The sequence below is a fragment of the Accipiter gentilis genome, chromosome 14, assembly GCF_929443795.1.
Source record: "Accipiter gentilis chromosome 14, bAccGen1.1, whole genome shotgun sequence".
Classification (NCBI taxonomy): Eukaryota; Metazoa; Chordata; class Aves; order Accipitriformes; family Accipitridae; genus Astur; species Astur gentilis.
In genome coordinates, this window is record NC_064893.1 from 15,339,524 (window position 1) to 15,366,886 (window position 27,363).

The 27,363-nt window shown below is 37.1% G+C and overlaps 1 protein-coding gene across 2 annotated transcripts in view; it reads right to left on the reverse strand.

The window, feature by feature from the left end:
• The window catches only part of BBS9 (Bardet-Biedl syndrome 9), a 314,570-nt gene that overhangs the window by 278,501 nt on the left and 8,706 nt on the right, over positions 1–27,363 (reverse strand). For both annotated transcript variants that reach the window (XM_049817185.1, XM_049817186.1), the window contains 3 exons: positions 26,141–26,254; positions 5,986–6,160; positions 1,354–1,438 (listed from right to left, as the gene is read on the reverse strand). In XM_049817185.1, coding sequence (XP_049673142.1) covers positions 1,354–1,438; positions 5,986–6,160; positions 26,141–26,254 — 374 coding nt within the window. The remainder of the gene's footprint in view (positions 1–1,353; positions 1,439–5,985; positions 6,161–26,140; positions 26,255–27,363) is intronic.

The window sequence follows — 27,363 nt, forward strand, 5'->3', positions numbered from 1 at the left end:
ACCAATACATGTAAAAGGAAAAATAGACAAAGTTTGAGGTTTGTAAGCCAATATTCATGCTTGCAGTCACTAACGTACATCCTTCAATTTGAAGAACGTTTGTGTATACCATAGCTTGTTTACTTTTCCAACTACATACCCTGATATAATAAGCAACCACTTACAAATCCTGCCTTGCCTATATCATTACTCCTTTAAACAACACTACTGCTTATTGATACATTTCATTGGTTTGTTACTTCAGCTCCTCTGAGAAATTTCAACTCATTCACACATGCAAAAATTGCTTTTTACTGCTGCCAAGGTGGTTAAACAGAAATTCAGAATTTATGGAGTAAAAAAAAAAAAAAAAAAAAAAAAATCGAAGTTTAACTGTCAGCACTTCCTATATGAACAGTATCAATCATTTTGCTTAAAGAACATAGAATGCATTCTTTACTGGCGTATCTGATATATGAAGCTGGAAGTGCCATCTTAAAAGTCAAAGGGAAAAAAAGCCAGGCTTATTATATTTGTCTCCATGTATGCTTCTAATTTTAGATTAAAAAAATGTATTTAATTTGCAGCATATCTGATAAAGCTTCCAAATTTCTTATTTAAAAACTATGTCTTCTCCTAATTCAAGATGTAGGATTCTGCCTGACTTACAGTTTGAAAAAATTCTGCGATTAGCCACTGGAAGGAAGATGCTCTCCCAATATTTTACTGTCATACCTGAAATACGCTGAATCTAGCTAGCATTTTACACAGTATATTTAGCAGACAAGCAATTCTACTGCAGGACCACAGAGAATGAAATTGTCTTCCTCTTAATAGGAGGCAGCTCAAACATTAAACTTAGTCACAGGGACCTCCTGAAGATGGTTGAATCCACAGGTTTTTGACAAAAAGAGTCCAGGATACTGACTATGGAAACATTTTTCACTGCTGAATTTTCTCTAAGTACAAAGGATTCCCCAAGTAGAATGAGGTTAATTTTGTAAGTCCAATACAAAATCACAAATAGACTTAAATTAAAAACATGAGTACTATTTCATGTGTATCTATTTATCTATTTTACTACAGTTTAGGTTCTGCATTACAAAGACTGCCTTAAAAACAGTTATCTCCAGTAAAGAGTTCTATCTTTTTTTTTTCCTCCTTAGAACAACAGTAAGTTTTAAGGCCCAACCTTAAACAACTGAGGCCCAAAAAAACGTTAATAGAAATCTACTGGAGTCTTTCCATTGCCTTTAATGGCCATTGGATCAGGTCCTTTGTCAGCAGACAATGTTTCCATTCGTTACTTAGCGTTGGTCTTTTTAACATGTATGCAGTGTACCATACAGGTTATGTAAAATAAACTGGTTTTACCGCAAGTCTTTTTCCAGAACTAAGTTTTTTCTGTTCTGGTTCTTGTCTTTCATCAGCATCTGTCGCAAATGCCAGCACTTGGTATCTGTTATAGGAAGTTTAAAAAAGTGGAAAAAAAAAAATCTTTGTAGTTAATACCCTTACATTAAATAAAAAATAAAATATAATTATCATATTATGAGTATACATACACAGTAAAAGCACAGTCTAAAGGGATTGTTAGAAAGCCTACTGAAACACATCTATTATCAGCAAAGGTGTTAAGGTAAATATCACTATAGGATAACAGCTAAATGTAAAGGCAGAAATGAAAACAAACATTTCTATTCAGATTTTATCTGGAGTTAAAATAAATTCAACAGCTAAATATATTACAGGAAAGAAATCTGGACCACAGAGACAGAAGCAAGAAACCAACATATTATCAAATTGTGAAAATAGGATTCTACTAAAAAATAAACTTTTTTGCTCTTATTAAGCTTTAAAAAAAACTTCTTCAGCTACCCTGAAATACAATCTGCTATATTTAATAGTTACACTCTAAAGCACATCCGTTAAGTAAACTAAGCGGTTCCAATCCAAGAGACAACAGTAAACTGGCGCCAGTAGGTGGCACATCTTGCAATAGAAGGGAGGTTTGTGGGTTTGGGGTTTTTTTATTATTTTGTAACTGCCAACCAACCATACTAAGAAAAATTGGCAATGAAGACATTAGAACAAAGATGTCAACTACCTTAAAACCTCCACACCATCTATCCATCCTCATTTACACCTATGCAATCCTCAATGTTCAAACTGTGTCCTCACTGACTCTTCTGTAACTATTTCTTTCCTGAATTTGTGCTGGTGTTCTAACTTACTGAACAACCCTGTTTCCCATGTATGCACATTACATAATCTGTAAAATACTGACATTTCCTACAAAAGTGAAATAAACAAGAACAACAAAAAAACAGCAAAAAACTTATCCAAAAAGGTAGCATTCAATTCTGGAAGTCATGGAGTACTATCAGCTCCTAAGGTCAAACCAACACAATTGTGAATGTTCCAATTTAACAAATAAAAGTATGTATTTTTGTATATTATCAAAGTTATAGATTTAAAATGAAGAAACCAGCAACCCTCCCATTTCAGATGCATGTATTGTGGTGCTTGCTACTGAAGGTTCTTAGTTTCTAAGATTATGTTACTTACAGAAGTAAACTATGTACTTGGAGTAAGAAATTTAATTGCTTAAGGTGAATGCTATGACCTAGTTAAAAATACTAAATAAGCTGCTTTTAGTACAATTATCATGCCTTTAGGCGTCCTCTATATGAACAAATTCACTTCCCTTTTTCAGTTTAACACATCTTATAAGAGAAGTTGCAGATTCTGACCTAATAAAATTTTCTTTTTTCACCATATTTTGATAGTCTTGGCTAGCACATTGTCATTTTATCAGGGACTAATACAGTTTTCAAACCAAACTCCCATTGAACAGCAATATGGATTGACCATACATACTGCATACAAGTCTTTCATCACAAAAATCTCAAGCCACAGATGACCAACACAAACTCTCAATTCAGCCATCACATGAAGTATTCAATCATTTAAATAGGACAAATTTTGCTTTTAGACTTTGAAATAATTCAGAATCAACACAGGGAATACTGCTTTTATATGAAGGCATTGGTCTGTATGAGCTATAGGAAGATGGGTAATTTGAAATTTGGCAACTTTTTCTGCTAAAAACACTAGATAGAACTGCTGTATTTTTCATTTACTATGAGAAAAAAAATGTTTAATACCATAAAAATAACCTCTTCTCTTCTTACCATGTCTATTTTCTTTACTTTAGAAGGATTACTAATTCTAATGTCCTAATAGTTTAGACACACACTAGAGACTAGTACCACAGTGTCTTAACACTTGGCACTAAAGACCAATAACCAAGTGAAGAGTTCCTTTAAAACTACACCTTCCTACAATAAAGGCAGCACACTTGTGAATCAGTGACAGACTTAGGAAGGATTTTAGCCACATTTGTTGTAAGAGTCAAGAATCTAAATATAATGAAAATACATGAGATAATAATTTGAAAGAAAAAATATTTATTTATTACCAATAATTATAAATCCTATTCTGATTTTTTTCTTAGGAAAAATATGAATTTTCTATTAAATTACTTTTACTTACAACATATACATCTTCTCCTGTGTTAAGAAAACAATACACGATGTCTATAATCTGCTCATGCAATATCCAGAATCTAAAAACCATCTGATCAAGCTTAAGCAGCATAATAAAAAAAGAGTATTGCTTGAGAAATTCAGTGATAGAGCAGGGTAGTGTGACAAAGTATTGTGTTAGATTAACATTCCCCAGATTAGATTCCCAAGGCATAATCTATAAAAAGTGGCATTCTTATTTTCTTTAATATGATTACGTCTGAAAAAATCCTTAAAGATACTTGTCAGCCCATTCCTCCAGCTTGATGAGATTCCTCTGAATGGTAGCCCTACCCTCTGTATATTAGCCACTTCCTACAATTTGGCATTGTCCTTGAATTTCAGGACATGCATTCTGTCCTATTGTCCAGGATGAAGATGTTACAGAAATACTGGCTCCAGTATCAACTCCTAAGGAACATCACTCATATATGGCTGCTAGTTAGAACTGCAGACAACTACTACTCTGTAAGCCTGACAGCTCTGCCACTTTTTCATCCATTTTTTTAGTTCTTTTTTTATCATGGGTAGTAGCTCTACCCCAAACACCACACCACCCCAATTTACTGCTAGGCACAGAGATGCAAAAAGCATAAGAGCAGACCTTGTCAGTTTTAATGGAGAAAGGATGAGGCAAAGCAAGCATTAAGTTCCTTGGTCTTTTCACACCTTTCTTAATGTTGCCCAATCTGTTCAGTACTGGGTCAATTTCCTGGATCTACCTTTTTGCATCTGAGGTATCTGTGGAAGTCCTTGTTCTTCAGACCCTCTGCCAGTAGAAGTTTTAACCAAGCTTGTATCTTCTCAATCCCATCCCCTGCATGCCCACATGATATTTTATATTCCTCTTTAGTAGTCCATATTAACTTCCATCTCATACATTTCTTTTTTCCATTTGAACTCAGTCAGGAGCTACGTGTCCAGTCAAGCTGCCTTCTGCTACTTCTTATTTTCTTGAACATTGAAATGGATTGTTCTTAGTCTTTGAGACAGTTACCCATGAAGATTCGGCAGCTCTCCTGAGCCCTTTTGTCCCTCAGGGCAGTCTCTCACAGGATCCTGCCTACCAGTTTCTTGAACAAGCCCAAGTATGTTCTCTTGAAATCTACAGTCTTTAGTCCACTGCTTATCTTCCTCACTTCTCTCAGGATCTTAATCCCTACCATCTCATGGTCACTGCAGCCAATGTCTGCAACACTCAACGGCAGATGCTGACTATTACTTCTCCAAACATTTCTTTCTTCTTTCTGAGTTGTGGACTCAGCAAAGCATCTTCCCTAGCCAGGCTGTCTAGCATCTGCATCAAAAAAAGTTTTCCCTAACACACCTCAGAAACCTTCCACATTGCTGAAGTCCATTGTGTTGCCCTCCCAGCAGACTTTAGTCCTCCATGAGAACAAGGGCCTGCAATTAGGAAACTTCTTGTTTAAAAAAGGCTTCACAGCAGACATCCACCACAACGTCCCCCTCCTCAAGCATTCATCTGATTCTAAACAGATGGATGTTTAATAAACTCTCAACATGGTGGTTCTGTAAGAGAGCACCATGTATTCAAGCTGCTCCCTCCATGGTGAACACAAATCCTCCCACGTCTGTCTTTTCTTCCTGAAGAGCCTGGAGTCACTTAGAGCACCTTAGTCATGCAAGCTACCCTGTCACATCTCTAACTGCACACACAACTGCTTTTTGTTTCCAAGGCTGTAAGTGTTTGTAAATATGCACTTAATATGGGCCCCCACTTATCCCACTTCCTCTAAGGTATTATGAAAGCATCCCCCTTGGTGCACTTGACCCTTATACCCTATACCATCACTTACATCCTAGATTTAGCACCTATCTGTCAGTCTAGCAGTCAAGGAGGTTTACAAGCCTCCTCTGCAGCTTTGTCAGGTGGATTCCATCTCTCCCCACCAGCCGTCATTCCTTCAAGAGGATCCTATGATCACAAAAGCCAAAGCCCTGTCTCAAATCTTTTCTGAAAACTGAACAGATTCACCAGACTAACACCTACTTGCATCAAAATAAAAATTCCATTGAAATAACTGGAAGGAACATCTTGCTCAAGCGGTATAGCCCAGACAACACTGAAAGCACAGATTAAACTAAAGCAGGGAAAAACCTGGCACTTGCAGGACAACCTGATGTGCCTTGATAAACTAGCAAACTTAACACCTTTATCCAAATAAAATAGGACCATAAAGTCCTCAGGGGACACAGTGTGCTTTCTTCTATGACTGTACAGAGATGGTAATCACTCAACAATACAGAACATTTTATTTTTCTTTCCTGCAACTACCTATCACCTGCTTTGGATACAATATTAGTAAAGGCAATAAAAGTTAGACATGATCACTTAATTTGTTTACATACTAAATGATAGCACCAAAATACACGATAATTACTAAACATGAATACATACTTGTAACTCTCAACTTGTCGACAAGAAGACACTGTAATGAAAGAATCTGTCCGAGAGTTGTAAGTCAAGGGACCAGGCAGAAGAAAACCAGGTAAAAAACGGCCAAAAGCATAGCTTTCCTGTTCAAACAACATAAGCATCCCATCCATGGACTGTATGCATATCAAATCTCGACCTAAGGTAAGGAAAAGAAATACAAATTAAACAAAGCAATGTTATTTATATAGTTTTAATCCTAAAGTTGTTAGTAAATTAAAATTGTACTCGTAAGTAATCCTAACAAAAATAATTAATTTTAATTCACATGAGTGTTTACTATGAGGAAGAACACTAAATATTCTAACCTCAATAAAAGCTTACTTACTAAAATAAACAAACTAGATTTTTGGGGGAATAGCATTCAGAATATATTAAGAGCAAAAAAAGAATTAGATACTTTATTTCAAACCAAAATTCCTAAAGATATAACTATTACAATTTCAGTTTACAGAAATGTTTCAATACTCCCAAAATGCCAAAGTGTTCTGGTTCTTAAATGCCTCTACACATTACAAGCAGTCATAACAACTGTGGTTTAAAAATAACCTATTCTACTCTTCCAAGTCTACTTAAGGAACATAACAGAAAGTCCTACAAATATGTACTACTGTGAGAATAATACAATGGTAATGTTTTCCACACTTTGCATTCACATTTTCTGTCTTCAAGGAAATAAAAAAAAAAACAAAAAAGGCCCACTGTGTTACCAGCAAGACTGGGGGAAAAAAAAAACCCTCAGCTTGGAGTAAATTACTTCAAGCCTTGTCCATTATTCAGCAGCCTCAAGACATGACTTAAGACATGACTTGTCATGCCTCAAATACACCAATCTAAATTCAATGTCTCATTTGGAAGACTTCCAAGATCAGAGACTGATTACGCAGTTCGCATTTCATATGCAGGGATAACAATTCAATCAAACAATATTTTGCATGCATTCGAAGACAGCTATACCAGTAAGACCAACACCTTCTGAAGCTGATAGAAGTATCTCTCCTGAATTCAGAGATAAGGCCCCATCTTGCAAACACAACATGAAATACTTGTAATTCAGAATGTCTATTCACCTCCATTAAAATACTCCATTGTGTCTCAGGAATTACTCTATACGCATGCAAGACCCAAACAAATTGTCTGTTCACTAAGCTCCATCCTCAATCCTTTAAGAACTGTTTTCTAACATAGGAAGGTGAAGCAAAACACGAATAGACCCAAACGTCATTCCTACACTTAGATAAAGGTAACAAAGGTCAGAGATATTCAGTATCTGAAAAAGGAACAAATGTAAAGTACAGTGCAAAACATTGTTCATCTTCACTGATTCTTCATAGAAACTTCAATTACTTAAAAATAAATAGTAGTGTAATAGGTCAGCAGTACATCATGCTACTTGTCCTTGTGATTAAAACATACAATAAAAATTTAGCTTAGGGTGAGAACAGAAAAAAAAAAAACAAAAGGAAGGCAAAGCAGCTGGGTCATTTCCACTTGCCCTCCCTCAACCATTTTTCAGACTTTCCCATTTTCCAAAAATCAAGTTCTCCCACCCTTCTTTCCAGATTCTGCATATATTTCACTACATATTCTATAAACCCTGTTGCAAATATCAACCATTTGACAGGAAGGACATCTGGAAGTGTAATTCATGTTGTTCATTTGGTAGAGGCAAAGTTGAATTTTCAGTCTCTAGTGGAAAAGTTAAAATACTTCAATCCTTCACACCAATGATTATACAGACAGAACTGCAAAACAATTTCAACAGTGTAATTTCAGGAACACTGATGGCATTTCAAGCATGTAATCACAACACCTGTTTCTTCCCTTACATTCTACATAGACATTTTCTGAAAACCTTAAAGGTCATTCTTATTTTATGGAGTTTTGTTGGGTTTGTCTATTTGAAAACTCCTAAAGTGCATACATTTTGGGGGATAACATTAACTGACAATATCAAACACTGAAATTTTGCTTTAGCAAGGTAGTAATAGAATTTCCAATTGACAAATTAATAAATTAAAACATGGAAAAAAATTTTATTCAACATTAAAAAATCCCTTATTCCTTATTAAACATTAGAGAAGTATTCCATTAATCAAGAAACCTTGATGGCTTCAAAAAGAAACTTAGGTGAGAAACAATGAAAACTCATCTTCCTAAACTGAAAAATATCAGAATCTGTACTAATAAACTGGCACATTACACAAAAGCAATTCAACATGGAAATCATTAAAATACTGTTCAAAAGTAGTAAGAGTCAAACCAATATATCTTTGCTTTTTTTCTACTACTGCAAGTGAGAAAATTTAAATATATCATCTTTATAGCAGCTCATTAAACCAGTGACCACTTGTAACTAGCTAGCAACTTCAATTTGATGATTTAAGTCTCAAAAGTTTAATCTATAACATTCTGAAGTTTGTACCACTACACTGGAAACTTGAAACATTTAAAATGTTTCCTCTTCTATGTGCAGATTAAAGTCATACATTGTTCTAGGAAATGTAAACTCTTTACCTCTGTTAACAGCAAAAGTCAATGAGGAAATGTTTCCTGTGTCTAAATGCAATCATTTTTGAGAGAATTACGGGTTTGACATAGACCTCCAAAAGCATTTTCGAAAGAGACCAATTGTTTTAGAGCTATGATTTTCCCAGGATTTTCTACACAGGCTTTTTAAATTATAAAGCAGGGTCTAGGGCTTCTGTTCAATCTTAGAATTTATTGTTTATAAAATCAGAAACATATTCTACAGTATACAAACACATTAGATAGGCATATATACACACACACCCCTCTTCAATGTTCCTAACTAGTACATTTCCTCTGAAATTATTTGTATAAAGCAGCTTTATTAAATCTTTAAGAATCATTTACCCTCTTAAATTCTTGTGCTGCTTTTGGCTGGGACAGAGTTATTTTTTTTCATAGTAGCTGGTATGGGGCTACATTTTGCATTTGTGCTGAAAACAGTGTTGATAACACAGGGATGTGTTAGTTACTGCCTAGTAGTGCTTACACAGAGTCAAGGCCTTTTCTGCTTCTCACCCCACCCCACCAGCAAAGAGGCTGGAGGTGCACAAGAAGTTGGGAGGGGACACAGCTGGGACAGCTGACCCCAACTGACCAAAGGGATATCCCAGGCCATGTTATGTCATGCTGAGCATATAAAGCTGGGGGAAGGAGGAGGAAGCAGGGGACATTCGGAGTGATGGCATTTGTCTTCTCAAGTCATCGTTATGTGTGATGGAGCTCTGCTTTCCTGGAGATGGCTGAACACCTGCCTGCCCATGGGAAGTGGTGAATGAATTCCTTGTTTTGCTTTGCTTGTGCACATGGTTTTTGCTTTACCTGTTAAACTGTTTTTACCTCAAACCATGAGTTTTCTCACTTTTACTCCTCCGATTCTCTCCCCCATCTCACTGGCGGGGAGTAAGCGAGCAGCTGTGTGGTGCTTAGCTGCCAGCTGGGGTTAAACCAAAACAATATCCTCCACGGGACACATTCCAGAATTGACTTATTCATAACTTGTAGCTGACGTTCTGTATCTGAAATATGTGGTATTAAAGAGCTTACAGCAACTGCTGATCATAGTTACAATGAACATTTGGTTTGCTGCTTATACTGAGTCTCTGAAGTACTAGCCAAGAAAAGTGCAATGACTTTACTAACATACAATTCAGAAATTAGTGAGAGTGATCTATAAGTACCTTATATGTTTCAATTAAAAAATAAAGCAAGATGCATTGTGAATTTTAAAGTTATTTAATATTAAGATTCCTACAATTCTGAATGTCCTGCTTTTCATCACTAACAGTGGACCCTATCAACTATTAGTAGTGTAAATAAAAAAAGAAAAAGAATGTATTTATAAAATAATTGTAGCAACTATACAATTTCAAAGAGTATCACTTGAAGCACACTAAGGCTATGAATATACAAATGAGCAAAACCAATCTAATGCTTTGCTACTGCTGGCAGAAGCAGTCTTGCTCACCTGCTTCTCCCTGGGGGGCCTCCAGCTCCCCTTGTTCAGGTCGCATAGTTCCTCCCCACTGCCAAGACAGATCTGGTACCTATCTGATGGCTGTTAAGCTGATAGTAGGACACCATCCTGAATTTGTGATTTTTTAAAAAAAGTTTCAAATGAGTGAATCATCACCCCACATAAATAACTCCATACAAGCTTAGCAGCTGCCAGGGGTGACCTGGAAAGTATCAAGTGTGACATGGCTCTGGGGGTGATGGTTAAGGGCATAAGGGCCCAGGTGGTTTTCCTCCTTGATCCTGCTGAGGAAGGGGAAGGGCGTGAGGAAGACTGGGTATATCCTGTGGGCCAACAATTGACCACACAGCAGGTATCCACAGCAGAGCTTTGTTTTATGACCATGTGACCCTCTGAGGATTGACAGCTGTTTGGAAGAGACAGAATCTTCTGACTAAATCCAGCAAAAGTACCTTTGCCATGACACTTGCCAACTCGGTAAAAGCAACTTTAAACTAGGAATGCCAGGGGAGGGAGACATTTTACAATCAAGTGAGGGAGTGGTAGGTGGGGTAAGCAAGCAAAAGGCCCCAGGATAATGTGAACTAAAGGGAAATAGCTATCAACAAAATAGGGCTGAAGTGGAATCACCTCAAGCCCTAGAATCGAAGCAAGGAAGTGCCCATGGAATAGCAGGCTTATAGAGAAAGCCCTCATGGCCTTTTTGAGTGCCTCTCTGAAACGCCTCTACAATAACGCACATAGTATGGGGGAAAACAGGAGGAATTGGAAGTCTGTGTGCAGTTACAGGGCTACAACCTCACTGGGATCACAGAGACATACTGGGCTAACTCACATGACAGGAGTACTAAGATGAATGTATCCAGACCCTTTAGGAAGGGCAGGCCATGATGGGGATGGGGAGTTGCCCCTTTTTAGCAAGACAGCACCCAGAATGCATGGAGTTCTGCCTGGGGACGGATGATGAGCCAGTCATGGGTCAGAATTATTGAGCAGACCAATATGAAGGTCTGCCATAGGCCACCTGATCAGGAAGATGAAGATGAGGCACTCTTCAGACATCTGGCAGAAGCCTCACATTTGGTGGCTCTGGTCCTCATGGGGGACTTGAACCACCTTGATATCTGTAAGAAGGACAACGGCAGGGCACAAGAAATCTAGGAGGTTTCTGTAACACACTGACAAAAACTTCCCAACTCAGGTGACCGATGAGCCAAAAAGAGAGGCGCTCTGCTGGACCTGATACTTACAGGCAAGGAAGGATGTGAAGGTTGGGGTACAGCCTTGGCTACAGTGACTATGAGATGGTCAGGAGGATGATAAGAATAAGTTCAGGAGCATAATAATGAATGAGCAGGGCATAAAACAGGACCACAGCCCTAGACTTCAGAAGACCAGACTTTAGCCTCTTCAGGGATCTGCCTATAAGTATCTAATGGGATATGGCCCTGGAGAGAAAAGGGGTCCAAGAGAGCTGGTTGAATATTCAAGGACCACCTCCAAGTTCAAAAACAGTCTATTCTAACAAGTGGGGAGTCAAGCAAAGGCAGGCAGCAAGACACCTATGAGGATAAACAAGAAGCTCCTGACTACCCTGCCATAAAGTGTAACAGGTGTGGAAGCAGGAGCAGGTGACCTAGAGAAATATAGACATACTGTATAATCATTCAAGGATGGGGTTAGGAAAGCAATAGCCCAGCTGAGTTGAACCTGGCAAGGGATGTGGAGTGCAACAAAAAAAGGATTCCACAAATACACAAACATCCAAACAAATACTAGGAAAAATGTGGGACCACTGCTCAATGGAGTAGGGGCCATAGTGACAAAGGGCACAGAAAAGTCAAGGAGCTTGATGCTTTCTTTGCCTCCATCTTTGCTAGTAAGACTGGTCTCGAGGAATCCCAGGCCCTTGGGACCAAAGGGAAAGTCCAAGCAAAGGAAGTCTTATCCTCAGTGGAAGGGAGTCTGGTTAGGGAATATTTAAACAAAGTAAACTGAAGTTCATAGGGCTTGATGTGATGCACCCACAAGTGGTGAAGGAGCTGGCTGATGTCATTGCAACACCACTCAATTATCTTTGAAAGGTCACAGCAATCAGAAGAGGTCCCTAAAGACCTTAACTTTCAATGTCTAGCTTCAGTGGAACTCCCTGGAACCTGAAACTTGAACACAAAAAGATTACAGATATCAGCTTGAAAAACTTTTTTTAAAGGCACAATAGAAGGACACATTTATACTTTGTTTCTTAGACTTCTTATCCTTCATCTTTTCTTCCTTAGAAAGATATAGATAAAACCAGAAAAGAAACCTCCAAAATTAAAATTGTGCATAAAGTCACCAAAAAATTATAACAGTAATTACTTTTTTGCCATGTTGCTATTCCACTGTTTTGAAAATTTCAAAATATTGCTTGATGTATCATAAAAGACACTCAATTGTAAAGTGAATGCCCTTACTAACACAGAAATCTAATATATTTTGTAATAGAATTAAATTTCAAGTACTTCTGGTTATACTGATGGTAGTGAGAAAGCTACCTTTTAGACAGCTTCCAACCACAACCTTCAGGGTTTAAGCTTGTCTAAAACATACAAGTTGTTAATTTCTATTCTTCTGATGACATATAAAGACAAACACTAGAGCAGATATAATTGATATGCAGTGGTAATCTAGTAGACATATTACAATTCAAGTAACAGAAGTAAGTGAAGGTCAGTAGAAGTGTTGAGATGTTACTTAAGTAACAAGTAGCAACAGCTTCTGCTCTCATGTAAATTATGAATATCAACCTTATTCTTATCAATTTCATTACATCATGAAAATGATGAACAGAAAAACAATAGCACCTTCTGCAGTATATATGAAGCTACATGTCATATCAGACACGGAAGCATTCATTTTTAACATTCATAATCCCTAATCACACAAATATCATTGTTAAAATATCTCCTGTTTTAACAGTAGTGACATGATTGAATATGACATGACATAATGTGACAAGTTCTTTAGAGCACTCCAATGATCTCCAAGCATACTGCAGTACTGAACCATACTGTTGACGAAACAAATATAAGGCACCAAAGACTAAATCAGTAATCACTCTTTTTGCCTTTAAGAGCACAGCATCACTTCTTAATATACCTACCACTTTGTTCATCATATTTATGTTGTTCCTACTCACTAATTTGCAAATTTGGATTTTAACTAGCTTGTACTAGTGGTTCAAACTCCAATTATCCAAACTATTACACATAAAGCATAATTAAAGAAAATTAAATTGTGTATGAACTCTTATTTCCCAGTTTTTTATAGGTTAACATGTTTCCTTTAGCCATTTGTTTTTAATGTGTAGCTAGTGAATGGAGTTTTTATGTTTCACTTTAAGAAATGCCGTCTTCCAAAAACTCAGCAAGAAATGTCCATTTCAAGAAAGCTTATTGCAGCCAGTTGGCTTTGCCAGTGACATATTTATAAAGTGAAAATATAACCCACAGTGTTTTCTGCAGATCAGATGGAATCACTTAGTGTACTCTACATAGTTTCAGCAGCTTGTGTCTCAAGAGGAATGTCCCTCAGCTAGAAAGTGTTACTTCTAAGCACAAGTCCAGCTACTGTTGTTTTGTAGTTTTGTTATTCTAGCATTATATGAATACATTTATGGCACGCTTTTAAACCACAAGGCATTTTTAGAGCTAATGCAAAGCCAAAATGAGAGGCAGGTGGTAGCTCTTTGAAATAAGCTTCTAATTATTTTGGAGCTCAAGTTTTTTGCATGTTAATTATTTCCTCTACTCTGAGCCTCTCCTCTGGTACCAAATCATTTTCACAAAAAGTACATTATGTAATCCCAAGGCCTGAGCACCATGTGAAACCATGCAATGAAAACTACAGTATCAAATGGGATAAATTAGAAATCAGAAAAAGTTTCATAGAGTTACAGATTTTAGGGAGACATCAGCAGAGATAACTTTATTGCCTTCAATGGTAATAAAAAACTTCAGTCAAAAGCCTCATGTGGAAGGCAGTGTCAATGAAATAAAATGAAAAGATAAATTGGCATTTATAAGACACCCAGGAACCTAGGACCCCTTTAATGATACCTGGGAAATGTATTCCTAATATGATAAAAGAAAAGTTAAATCCACAGTGCATTGACCAGTGAAGCGATGCACACAAACTGTATTCTCACACACTGGAACAGAAATTACTGCCCTGACTTGAAACAAGCAAGTATGTTTTCCTTTTCCTTCATCATTGAAATTTGCCCCCCCAAAATTTCTCCCAGCATAGAGAACAAAGCCTCCTCTGGTTCAAACCCATTTTGGAGAATTCAACTTGTTGCTGAGTGTAGCTCCTGAAGCAAAACAGATCTGGGTCAACTGTGAGAAAAGCACTTCAGGAATCACTTCTGACTAATGGAAAAACCATTTGAAAGTATGTTGGGCAGTTCTTAAAACAATGTATACCTCGTAAAAGGCAAGTCTTAAGTTACTTCCTTAACCCAAAGCAGGAAGCACACGTCAGTGTACATTCTGAAAGAACTCTGAATTGACTAGCTTGGTGGTCTGGTGACTGCTCATTGCATTACTACAGAAGAGATCAAAGTTCAGGACTTCAGCTACAGCCCTTCATTCTAGGCCAGAGGATCTGACAGCACCACCAAGGCAGTGCAATACCCTGCACACATGTAAAGAGGAAAAGGAAAAATGCCCTGCATCACTCAATGCTAATGCTAGTACCCATCCCAAACAATGCACAAAGTGTACGTATGTTCCAGCTGAGATTGACTAAGTGCTTTTCTGCTGGAATTGAAAACCACTCCAACAGGAAGGAAATAGAGACATGGATAGGCGTTTAAGAGAAACGAAGGAAAGTGTTTACGGAAAACACTAAATCCTTACTCTACTGATGTTAGATTTAATTATTTTCTAATCCCTTCCAGATATTAAAATATTGCAGTAAAACATGTTCACAAGTCCCGATACAAGAGATTCTGTTTCTGCAACAGCCCACTCTGTAAGAAGCATCCCTGGTCAAGACACAGTAAATCATGTGGTCAGAGCTGCCGTGAGAAAAAGAATCTTTTTGCTTCTCTCAGCCATCATGCTGTATTCTACCTAACCTCCTGCAGATTTCTACCTGCCATAAAGCATAACAAGGATTTTAGATGGAAAGGGAATCTTGAACTATTGAAATATCTCCAAAGGCCAATCAGCCCTCACTTGTACAATCAATCCTTTTAGAGACCTGTGATATACTCCTTTATTCTTGATCTGACTCTTACCACAGAAGATTACATAGTTAAATTATGCAACTTGGGAATGATCCCTTTAAACCTCATATTGACCTGAGGTGGCAGAACAACCCTTAGGAAAAACACTAGTATGGTTCAAAGGAGCACAAAAGACTGACATATAGTATAGACATCCAAAAGTATCATAGCTGCAACATCCAGCACACCAAAGCTCCTACTGAAAGAAACATGATATTTGGCACTGTGTATGCATGAGAGGTAAAGTCTCCATGCCTAAATAGATTATAGTACTAAAATTTGCTTACTACAACCTTCATATTAAGTGAATAATTTTTGCCACACTCAAAAGTGGATGTTTCTATCTAGTGCAAGAAATAGTCTCAGGAAAAATGTTCAGGCAGCTGTGAAAGCAGTATCACACAAAGTTGTTCTTTTTTCAATACAGCAGATTAATTATAGACATTATAAATAGACTGGGTCTTGAAAAAGAACATTAGCTGTGCATGGGAGAAAGGCTGTATGCATAGATGTAGCCTGAATAATGATGATTCATGAAGAAATGGTAGAATTCTTTTTCCTTAAATTCTATTTCTTGCCATAACTTGTTGAGTAACTACTTTTCAAGCCCTAGCAACTGCAGAAATCACAGAAGCATTACAATACTGACATATGCTTTTTCTAAAGAAGGTAGGAGAAATTCTAGTCTGTGAACATTTCCAATGTCAAGCTGCCCTCATGTGAAGTTATACACATATTATACATTATAAAACATCTTGCTGAACTAGCAAATGTCCCCCAGATAAAAATGAAATAAAGTACTGTCAGCAGTTGCCCTTCCAAATCAATAGCCTTTCACTGAATAGTTAAGGCACATGGATGTTTTTAATGAATCACAAATCAATACCAGATTTTTCACTCACCTCAACTGAAGTGGAGTATAGGCCCTGTTTTGCAATATTTTAGGTACCAGTAGGATCTTAAGTCACCATCATACAATAAATCTACAATTTTTAAAATTCCTTTTAAGACAGACCTGCAAACTTATAACCAAAGTCCCACTGTTAAAGCCCAGTGAATTCCCCATCTTTCTCCTACTTCTCCATTCCCATTCTCCTTAGAGTAAGAAGCTTCATGATTCCTAAGCACTTCCCAAAGCAATTTGATTCTTTACTGATTTTTTTAACTAGAGAATTGTTGAAAATATTTGCTGAAGAATGCTCTCCAGAATAACTGAAGTCACATCCAAAAGACTCATTAAAAATAGTTTATAGCAAAGTCTAACAGTCTGAAGCTTACAACACAAAACTTGGGAGTTTACAGAATCTTAGGTGGAATACCTACACCTCTTCAAAAAGTTTCAAATATCCCATTAAAATTAGAAATAAACAGCTTGACTAAATGTCCTCAAAAACACCAATAAAATACAGCCACTTTTCACATTCAGATCATTTGTCTATATATACCCTAGGCTAGTAACGAACATACACAAAAAGGACTAACTCCTACTTTGTGGTCAAATGAGTCAGTGAATTACGTAGATGTAGCAAGCAGGAACAATTTGTTACCTTGTATTTTAAGACTGTTGGAAGCACACTATGAAAACTCAAATGATCTTATTACTTTGTCACTAACCTTTCCAAATATTATTTTCATACTTTTGCAGGTAAGCAAGATGACACACATTTTCATTCCAATCAATCATCATCCTAAAGAGCAGTTGCATATATTTCATTTCTGCTGTAATCCTTCCTTGTCCTTTTTATTCACTATAGTCACCAAATACATTTTGGGGGGTTAGTCATGTTTATCTTTAATAAACCATGCTCATAATCAGACTCAGTCATGTTAAAGAAATGCAAAAATCTAGCAAGGCTGCAGCATTATTTCTTTAAGTTATGATCACTCTCACCTGATCTGACCTTATACAAGCGGCAACAGAGCAGACAACCACAGCAATGCATGGTGAAGTTACAGATTAATTTTGTTTAAAAAATGAATTTTTAATCCAATAACTCGATTTGGTTTCCTAAACTATTTTTGTGCTGGATTGCTTTTCTAAGCCTTTTAGAATCCTCCAGTTTCCCCTAGAACGTTAAAACTTTGCTACTTGAAATGACAGCATTGTATAGCACCAGCCCTTAAACTTCCAGTAGGCAGAGACTCTGCTACTTAGCAAGAACTATGATTAATGTATGCTCAAGTCTCATTGACCAAAGCTTGCATTACTACCCAGGGGAAAACATGGCAGTCCTACACAAAACAAGTATGTAAAATGAAGCCTACCAAAAATTTTAATTTTTTCCAGCTTGAATTTCTAGTTGTCTGGCGACACTTTTAAAAATCTTATCCATCTGTATATGTGCAGCTGTCCAAGTTTCGCAATGATAAACCTATCAATGAGGACTAGAACAAGTTGTGACCATGATCAGAGCCAACCAGATACCACAAAGTTAGAATTCTCCTCATGAATCTGAAGTAAGATTACCTTGTCACCTTTTCACTGTTATCTCCTCTTGCTAGCTTGTTCCCTCTCACTTTTGATACAGGCAAACTGTATTCATTGTCTTTGCTTTGCATTCTTTTCTGTACTTGGAGGATACACTCAGACCTACTCACCACTACCTAAAACCTCCAAGAAAATCTCTCTTGCATGACATAGTAGAGTGATTTCTAACAGGAATTATCTGCACCAAATCTAGTAACCCAAAGTACAATTAGTAGAAAGCATCATAGCCTGTACAAGATACATTTCACCCCTCTAGGAAAAGCCACTACCAAGGGTTTGGTGACCTTCCAAATAAATGTCTATAGGTTTTAGACTTTTTTGTAATGGAATAGTCACAGATGAACACTAGAAAAATAAACAAAAGCTACATATGCACATTTCTGAAAGACTCTGAGAAGACATAAGAGACTAAATAGTTAGAAACTAAAACTGCATTCCTTTGGATGAAAAAAATATGGGGCAGCAAACAAATCTGACAGACAAATGCATCCACATGAAATGCGGGAACATTTAATAAGAAAGTACATATGTAAATAATAAAGCTGTACATAGGTTTGAAGTAACAAAATTCATCACGCCAAACTATTTATTAGACAGGGTAATAATACATTATTGCATTTCTAAACTTTAGAGACAGCGTCTCTAAACTTAAGTAAAACATCTGATATGATCTCAGACAATTGTCTCACAGGAAACCAAAGAATGGCAGGCAATAGCACTAAGAAGAAGAATCTGGGGATTAGAGTAGGACGATGAATTAAATATGAGTCAACAATATGTCACCAAAAAGACAAATGCAAGATTGGGTCATTATTAATATACATGCACTATTAAAAACATATGAGGTAATTATTGTTCTGCTTGGCACTCACTGATTCTTGGCTGAGGTACTGCAGAAGCTGTAACCCTACATGCAAGATACAAAACATTTTATAATACTAGTGCACAATGACTGCACACATTTGGGTACCATACTTCAACAAAAGAAATTAGAAAAAGTATCATATAAAAATCTATCAACGTTTTGAAAAACAAGGCTTTCACTTACATATACAACTGCTCCCAAAGTTAGGTATTTCTACAATTGGTTTTACCTCATTTTAATTATAGTGCTTTGTTTAAATGAAATACAGATTAAATGATATATCTAGCAATTTATAATTGAAGCAAAGTTCTGGCATACTGAAAGACAATAAGAGTTTTTACTTCAGTTAGGCTATGATCTTACTCATTACTGTTAAGAGAGGCTGAGGAAGGTGAAAGGAAACGGATGGCAAGGGATTCAGAGAATGTTTTCCTCGATTATATTTCCATTCACATATTCAATTTAGAGAAGAGGTTCTTATTTAAAAAAACAAACAAACAAACACTAACAGGTTTCCAAAGTTACATGAGAAACCATTTACAAGTAGTCATCAGCAGATCTGTTTCATGAAAAAACTCACGAAGACCAAGCCTTTCAAATAATCTGTCTTTATCCAGAAGCAATTTAACAGGAAGGTAACAGTTAAACATTCTGCCCCTTAATAGATCTAGCCAATAAATCAAAGTCCAAATTTATACTGCCACTGTAATTAAACATAGTCATAAGAATCCTTTAATCTTACAGCATAAAACTCAGCTGGTAATTTTTTTCTTGCAGAACCGTGGAAAAGTTAAGCACAGTCTACCCTTCTTACAAAGTTTCCTGTTACAAGGTTGCATGGTTTACACATATGTTGTATTTCATTATTAAAAAAATTCCTCTGTATAGCACCCTCTTTGTTGTAACAGTCAAAAATACTTTGCCTCCAGGCCAGTGCTATAATAAAAGTAAAATGAATTCAAGGCTATTTGCTGAGAAAGATAGGTTCAAGGTATTTTCACACTTTTTTGCTTGTAACTTTTTCATGTCAAATCTGTATTTTCTTTTTCCTTCCTTTTGCTATTGTTTTATTACTTCCTTTTATTGGTACAGTATCCACTGAACAACTTCAAATAAATCTGAACTATTCTGGAAGCCAATTTAAAGCATTAAAGTTTCAGATTAAAAAATAAATTCCAAAACCTGTGCCTTATTAGGAGGATCCAACTCTAAATCATTTATCAAGTCATTTGAAGAGGTTATATAAAAACAGGGTGAATTCACTGATTATTTAACTATTAGATAATGCAAGTGTATTTTGTGGAGTCGCACAAAATGGTATTATTACTTTTGCAGGGAAAATAAAAAGCCGTTATCTGTAAGTGAACACCATTCAAAAATAACTCAGCAACTAAGAAAGCAAGGTTATTAAACTATGCTTTCTCTCTGTCACTAAATAAAATTAGTATTCTATTCTAGAGCAACCCAACAGCTTGTGTGTCCCACTGGTAAACTATCAATATGCTGTTTCTTTAGTTCTTAAGTAGAAGACAAAATCTTAATAACAAAAATTGAAAAAGAAAACTGGAAGTGTTGAGAATATTCATACACCCACCTTAATGTACCACTTATGCCCTGAAGAACAATCACAGAACTCAAGCCTCACCTGGGAAAGGTCAACCTATTACAGCATGGGATCATTCACACACTTCCTAAGCATTTCAGACAGTAGCTCAGGAAACCTACACTTCATACACCAGTTCTCAAAACATAGAATTTTAGTATTCACTTCTTATACACTGTTGTTTGTTCATATATAAGCTACTACCCTGCCCTCCATTCAGTCTAATGCACAACTGACCACAGGAAATTTATGCGATTATCTGTAAAGCTACCTAAGCTTCAAGTAATAGTGGGTTTGGTTTTACTTTAAAGCACTTCTCCATTCTTTGTATCATTTCAGCAGAAATTTATTGCATATACTTTCCTCAAACGTAAGTCACATTGACTCAAGGCAAACAAGGTAAAGAATGAAATTGTAGCCTGATCTGCACACTTTTTCAAAGCAGTAGTAAGGGCACTTTTCTTTTACTACATAAGAGCAAAGTACTATCATTTCTTATAATTAAGCTCCACATCAGCAATCTCTCAGTCAGGCACAAGTAGTATATTAACTCTTTCTCAAGATGTAGAAGGACTTAGGCTAACGGCTATAAGCCAGCTGAGTTGTAATCCATTCAACAGAAACTGGTAATGTAAGAATAAGAGTGATTTTCCAAGTTAGTGTCTCTTTCTCAGATTTCTCCAAGGGCAGGACAACACCCCACGTCTAAATATCCCCAATGTGAACAAGACAGTCAAGGCTCAGGAAAGTTTATTTCTATGTGTTGTAGGTACAAAATTAGGGTAACCCACCACCACCCACTGACTGACACCCAGCTAGTCCCTGAGCGATGATTCTCCGCCCCCACTTCCCAGATCCTATACTAAATGGGACGTCACATGGTATGGAATACCCTGTTGGCCAGTTTGGGTCAGGTGCCCTGGCTGTGTCCTGTACCAACTTCTTGTGCCCCTCCAGCTTTCTCACTGGCTGGGCATGAGAAGCTGAAAAATCCTTGACTTTAGTCTAAACACTACTTAGCACCAACTGAAAACATCAGTGTTATCAACATTCTTCGCATACTGAACTCAAAACATAGCACTGTACCAGCTACTAGGAAGACAGTTAACTCTATCCCAGCTGAAACCAGGACAATACTTCATTAAGTCTCGCAGTAAATACACTTGTAGAATCAGTATAAATGCAGCTTTAGAGATGCTGCCTAATAACCAATAACTGTAATGAGAGGACCATCTAGTGGTGACAGCCACAATTCACGCTCTGCTATTTTAAAGACAAATGCACTGTTAATCCATGCAAGTCACTGGACTTCTCAGTCTTTGGCTTTTTTATTCCATAGCTTTAATTGTTTAATTTAGATTTCAGCCTTCTATGATGAGACTAAATAAATGGGTCCGTTGATTTTCTTCATTCGTTCCTGTTACGAGAACACCTATGTCAATTCTTCCACATGTGAAAGTTGCTCATAGCATCAAATCATTAATCTAAAGACATGAGCAAGAATGAAGCTGCTAGCAACTAGGCTACAAAATAGGTCTGTTTACATCACAATTCCCTCCTCAGAGAAATCTATAATACCTTTATTCTTAATACAAGAGACAAAAAAAAAATCACCAGTTGAGAGATGACGGTTGTACTTGGTATGTTTTACATCTCTATCACATTTCAGCTAAACACACGTGCAGTTTAACAGACCAAATTATAACATAACAAGGGTCGAAGATTGCCACAAACTAGCAGGGACAGAGCAAACGCTTACATTGGAGGAAGCTGAGAATGTGATACACATCTAATGGTGTGTGTTTCTGTATTTTGAACATGTCAAACAACTGCAGAGACATTCTTCCCCAGCTACCACAGTAATAGAAGCTGTGAGAAATCCTCCTCCCTAACAAAGCTGCAGAGAGTAGGCACAGGGAGAGGTTTATGTAAGCACACATTTAACTACAAACAGCTGAAGGAAGCTTAGTGGAGCTTCATAACCAAACCAAAACATAAAACAGTAGTAGAGCATTTGCTTCTAAGACCTGTTCTGCTTAATTTCTGAAAATCTCTGATAGGACTCGGTCAACCAATACTCAAGAGAAAAATTTCAGGCAGTTTCTCCTTAAAGACAGGCATCCTAAAGCCACTCAGCTGCTTTGTAAATTAGAGAATCAGATTCTACTCCAATACAATCTAAACCAAACTTTGATATTATGAAAACTGAAAGCTTGGTCTGAACAAATCTCTGCCCTTCAGCCCCTGTAAGCATCTAAAGGTAAATGCAGGATTTTCAGCAACTCGATAGTTAAAGAACTGCTGAATTGAAACAGAATGCAACTTCTGCACCTTTATGCATTCCTTGCTGCCTACTTATGGAACTGTCCCCCAATTTTAGTAGCAGTCACCCAGCCTCAGACTTCTGTTCCAGCCTGTGTTATGCATCTCTTGCAACCCTACCTGGCCCATCCCATACTGTGGAAGGTTCTTGAGGACAATAGAGCATGCTCAAGTTCTTTCCCCACAGGCTTCTCTCTAAAGCAGTGGGCAGCAGTAACCCTTAGCCAACTTCTTCACTGTTCAACCTTCCTCTTCCAAAAGCAATTGAAACTTTTCCCAAAGGAATGCACAGAGGCCACCACAGAGGCCAAAGGAGACATAGGATGGGAAATGGAAACTATGTGCTGGTTTTACATCCCAATTTTCAAAATTGACTATGCAACCTTACAGCATCAAGAGACTAACAAAGGACTTGGCATCTCAGTTAAAGTCACAGCTGTAGTGGCCCACTAGACAGCACAGACTGCATCTGCACATGGGTAGAAATCACATTATGAATGATTACAGGAGAAATCTGAATGCCAAGAGGCAAGTATTTTATCTGAGGAAAGAGCAAGCAGTAGTGAACTGATAATTTTTGGCAGTACCCAATAAATTGACAGGCAACTGTTTGGAAGCAGTCCAACAAAAAAGAAACAGAAAGTTAACTATAACCCAAGTAACTGTTCGTCCCAAGAAAGGACAGAAAACCCTCAAGAATGCATTAGAGGATACCAGTACAAACTAGTGTACAACAACTCAATCTTATTTTTCTTTTGCCAATGTTAACTGGTATGGCTGGGTAGAATAAGTTTCTTTACCACTGAAGGTACAGGACTAAGACCTCCATAAAAAGAAAAAAGCATAATCTTCAGTAAAAGAAATCTGAACAAGACTGAGCAACTTCATAGATGAAGTGCTCTGTGTCAACTCCTACAGCATTCTTTGCTTCCTCAGATGAAAGATTACATTCCTGGGGGGACTGACATTCACATTCCTCCCCAACACTCCCACAGCATGCTTTCCATGTATGCATGCTTTCCTCCTGTTCAACTGACATTCTCCTGTGTCTGCTTCAGTAGCTCTGTAAACATGACCTCTAAAGTGCCTCTTTCACCTTCACATTGTTTCAAGGATACTTCAGTATAGCAGTAAGACACATATTAGTCACAGCAGTAGCAGAAGGCAGTAAATACAAAACCTCTCCCCATGTTTTGTTAGTCCGCTTCTAGAGTGTGGTGTAGAGGTCAGACTGTTAGCAAAGCAAGCTCAGCGCTGCACGCTTACAGCACTGCGACCACCACCACTCTACTGAAGGCAAAAGAGACTGTTAGCAGATGCCTGGAAAGAATTCCAGAGAAGCCTACAGAAGGCAGACAATAAAAAAAAAAAAAAAAAAAAGTTATTTATTTACAGACTGGTTGGTTCTCAATTGCAGCACAGAATATCTGCCAAAGATACACACAGATAATATGGCAGGCCAGACCAGGACAGGCATCTGTTTAGTAAAATTAACAATGCTTGATAGACCTCCTTTCTGGTTCACTCTGGCTGGTCCTGCAAGATGGAAATAAAACCACAATACTGTCATTCATAAGCCTCAAGGAGAGAACAGAGTATTAAAAATTATACTTAAAAAATCTGAAAAAGATTCACTGCAAAAGGCTAGGGGCAAGTTTAAAAGCATATCCTTGACAAGAAATCTAATCAGACAGTCCAGGAAAGCCACATAAAAAGGACATTCAGTCAAGGAAATCTACAAAAAAGAACATTCTTTCATTTCCCCAATCTTTCTCCAGTGTCCATTTTGCCTATTTCTCTGATGCTTCAATATATGCTTTAGCAGCCTGCTATTAAGTACCTCAACATTCACTAAAATGAGGACTTAAACAGAAAGCTTCTTCATCTTATGATATGAACATGTATTGTTTATTACATAACACAAATCTCTGCCTTACTTGTTTATTAACATTTTTACCACCTCAAGACTTGAGGTCATTCTTTTTCCACACTGTCTTCCAATAAAGACACTAATGCGAACTGGAACATGGGGAAGATGAAAGGAAAAGGAAAGGAGCTTGACATGCTGGGACAGAAGTGCTACTAGAAAACAAGAAAAGCCTGCAGAACTTACCAAAGTTCCCTCTGCTATTCTTGCTGCTTTTGCAGGATTGGCCCTCATTTTAACCATCCTATGTGTTGAGAAGTATTTGGCTGACTGAGTAGGTTCTGAGGTAAACACTACCTTCTGTCTCCCTATCTTGCAAAGACATTTTCATTACATCACTTGCATATGCCACAGCTCATGATAAGGTATATAAGACATGGGTCTGGCATCAAGATAGAGCTGGTGGTCAGATTTCTCAGATCTCCATAGTAAACAAACATGCATGTCAAAAATCCAGAGAGTTTATTCTGCAGAACTGCATGGTGGTACACAGGTATTTATTTTATTCTTCCTGAACCACTCCAGACACTCACATCTCTTAGTTTACTGTTGCCTCACTACATCTGTTACTGCAATTCCACTACAGTATGTCAAGAAGCACACTACTCCCTCTTCTCAGATTTACGAAACACTGTATTGTCTTTCTGCTGTTAAGAGGAATATGCCCATGCCCTGTACATTCACTCATTAAGATACTCATAGCATAGATACCTTCTCACCCACATGAGCTGACTGTCTTTCCCAAGGTGGTTGTGCAAAATGAGTAGATGAAAATCTCTTCAATCGGTATGAATCTTGGTTAGCTGAATTTAAGCCCAGGGACAAGCTTGCGTTTAGGGTAAGGCATTGGAGAATATTATAGACACAGAACTAAGGGATTGTCTGCATATATTTGCCATATTGACTCAGAAGACTTTCTGCCTTGGTAAAGTGATATCACTCTGCCAACAGTTTAGGGATACTACTTGAGTAGATGACTACCAGCCCCCAAAATTGTTGGGCAAACTTTACTTCTGAAGAGAAAGAGCTGTCATGTAGAGTAAACCTAAATGCTTCCAGATTAGAACACAAAAACATTCATAATTGTGTCACAAGTTCAAAAAAGAATGATAACTATTAAACTTATTCAAAACTACAAACACACCATAAATACTATTTTCCACTGTTATGTTTTTCCAATCAAAGTTAATTTTTTTTAAAAAAAGTCTCCATTACATATCTTCAAAGACACTTCATATTTTAGGTTCAGAGAATGAAGATGTTAACTATTTTCTTTGTCCAGGATAAGCAAGTTGCAGAAAAGCAAAACAGAATTAAAACATAGAAAACAATTATTTTACATGTTAAAGTATTTTACAAGGGAAGAGCCAGGGGTTTTGTAATGTTTTTTAAATCAATATTATCCTTGTAAATTCATATCCAGGTCAAGATGTGAAGAAACAACTATTCTGCATTTAATATTTTTTGCCTCATTTTAACTTCTGTTATCTTCTATATGCATCAGATAAAAGTTACTATAATTTATAGAAAGATGGTTTCCTCTAGGCAGCAGCATCATGTTGCCTTTCAAAATCTAAGTTAAACCTCACTTGTTCACAGTTAAACAATAATAAAGAATATGCAACAAAGAGTTTACCTTTTACACCACCAAATGGACCATAAGTCATATTACAAGCTGTTCTCTGAAGATTGTGCTCATACATCAGTTTAATCTGATACTGGTTCCCATGTTCCACATTTCCCAGAGTTCCTACAAAAAACAAAGGGCTTATATTTACATCTTTGATCCATGCAATGTGGAAGAATTAAAGGAGTACCACTTCAAACAACCTGAAAAAACTATAACTTACTCCTAGTGACTCTGAGGTATGAAGGCTCACACTGCTGCTTTCTTTAAAAAAATCATCAAGCTACAAAATTCCTAAAGGCCAGAACCAGAAATAAGGTCTCATTATATTAAATATGGTACAAAGACTCATGGGAGGCTGAGATTTTGTTACTTAAATGTATTTTTCTTCATGTTAGGCACAACTCTAAGATCAGAAAACAGCCTGCTCAAAGGGGAATTCTTACGATTCTGTAGTTATTCAGTGAATATACCATATACAACAGCCAGCCTCAGCTGTAAGAGTCTTTGCCTCAAATCAAGCTGTAGCTTGTCATTAGCTATAATTTGACAAAGCTATGCTTAGGGCACATTTATCACTTGCCTTTGCTCTGTCTGAAATTCAGTGCAGTGATCAACAATGCAAAGATAAGAAACAAACATATGGCAACAAAAATAATTTTATGATACACATCACATTCTCTGAAAAAGTCTGCATGAACTTTAATTTCCTGACTCTTTCAGGGAACTAGCAGATATTAAAATCTTTCTAAAGAAACTGAAGTTAAAGCTCCCCTTTGATAACCAAGTCTTTCCCGCACGCCATGAAGAAAACAAAGTTCTTCATCATGTAGAGTAACCCTTAAGGACTAATACTAGCAAGCAAAAAAAAACCTTTGAGAACAGCCACATCAGCAGGGAAAAAGGTGTCTCGAGTGAATGTTATCTAAGCTAAATCCTACCACAGCTTTAAGAATACAAAGATTATTCTGACACTATCTTAAACAACATGCTATGAAAGATTTGTAGCTTATGCTAACCTTTTAGGCAATTTCTCCAACTAAAACCCAATATAGCTTTTAAGAAATTACCCCTAAAGCAGGCCCACATCAGGGAAGGGACTGGAACAGATATGAAGAAAAAAATCCTGGCTAGGTAAGTAACTAGCTAAGTAGCAACACCAGAGGAAAAACAAGTTAGAAAGTAGTCAGTCTGTGTATACTGACTGTAATACAATATCCAGGCCATACTTT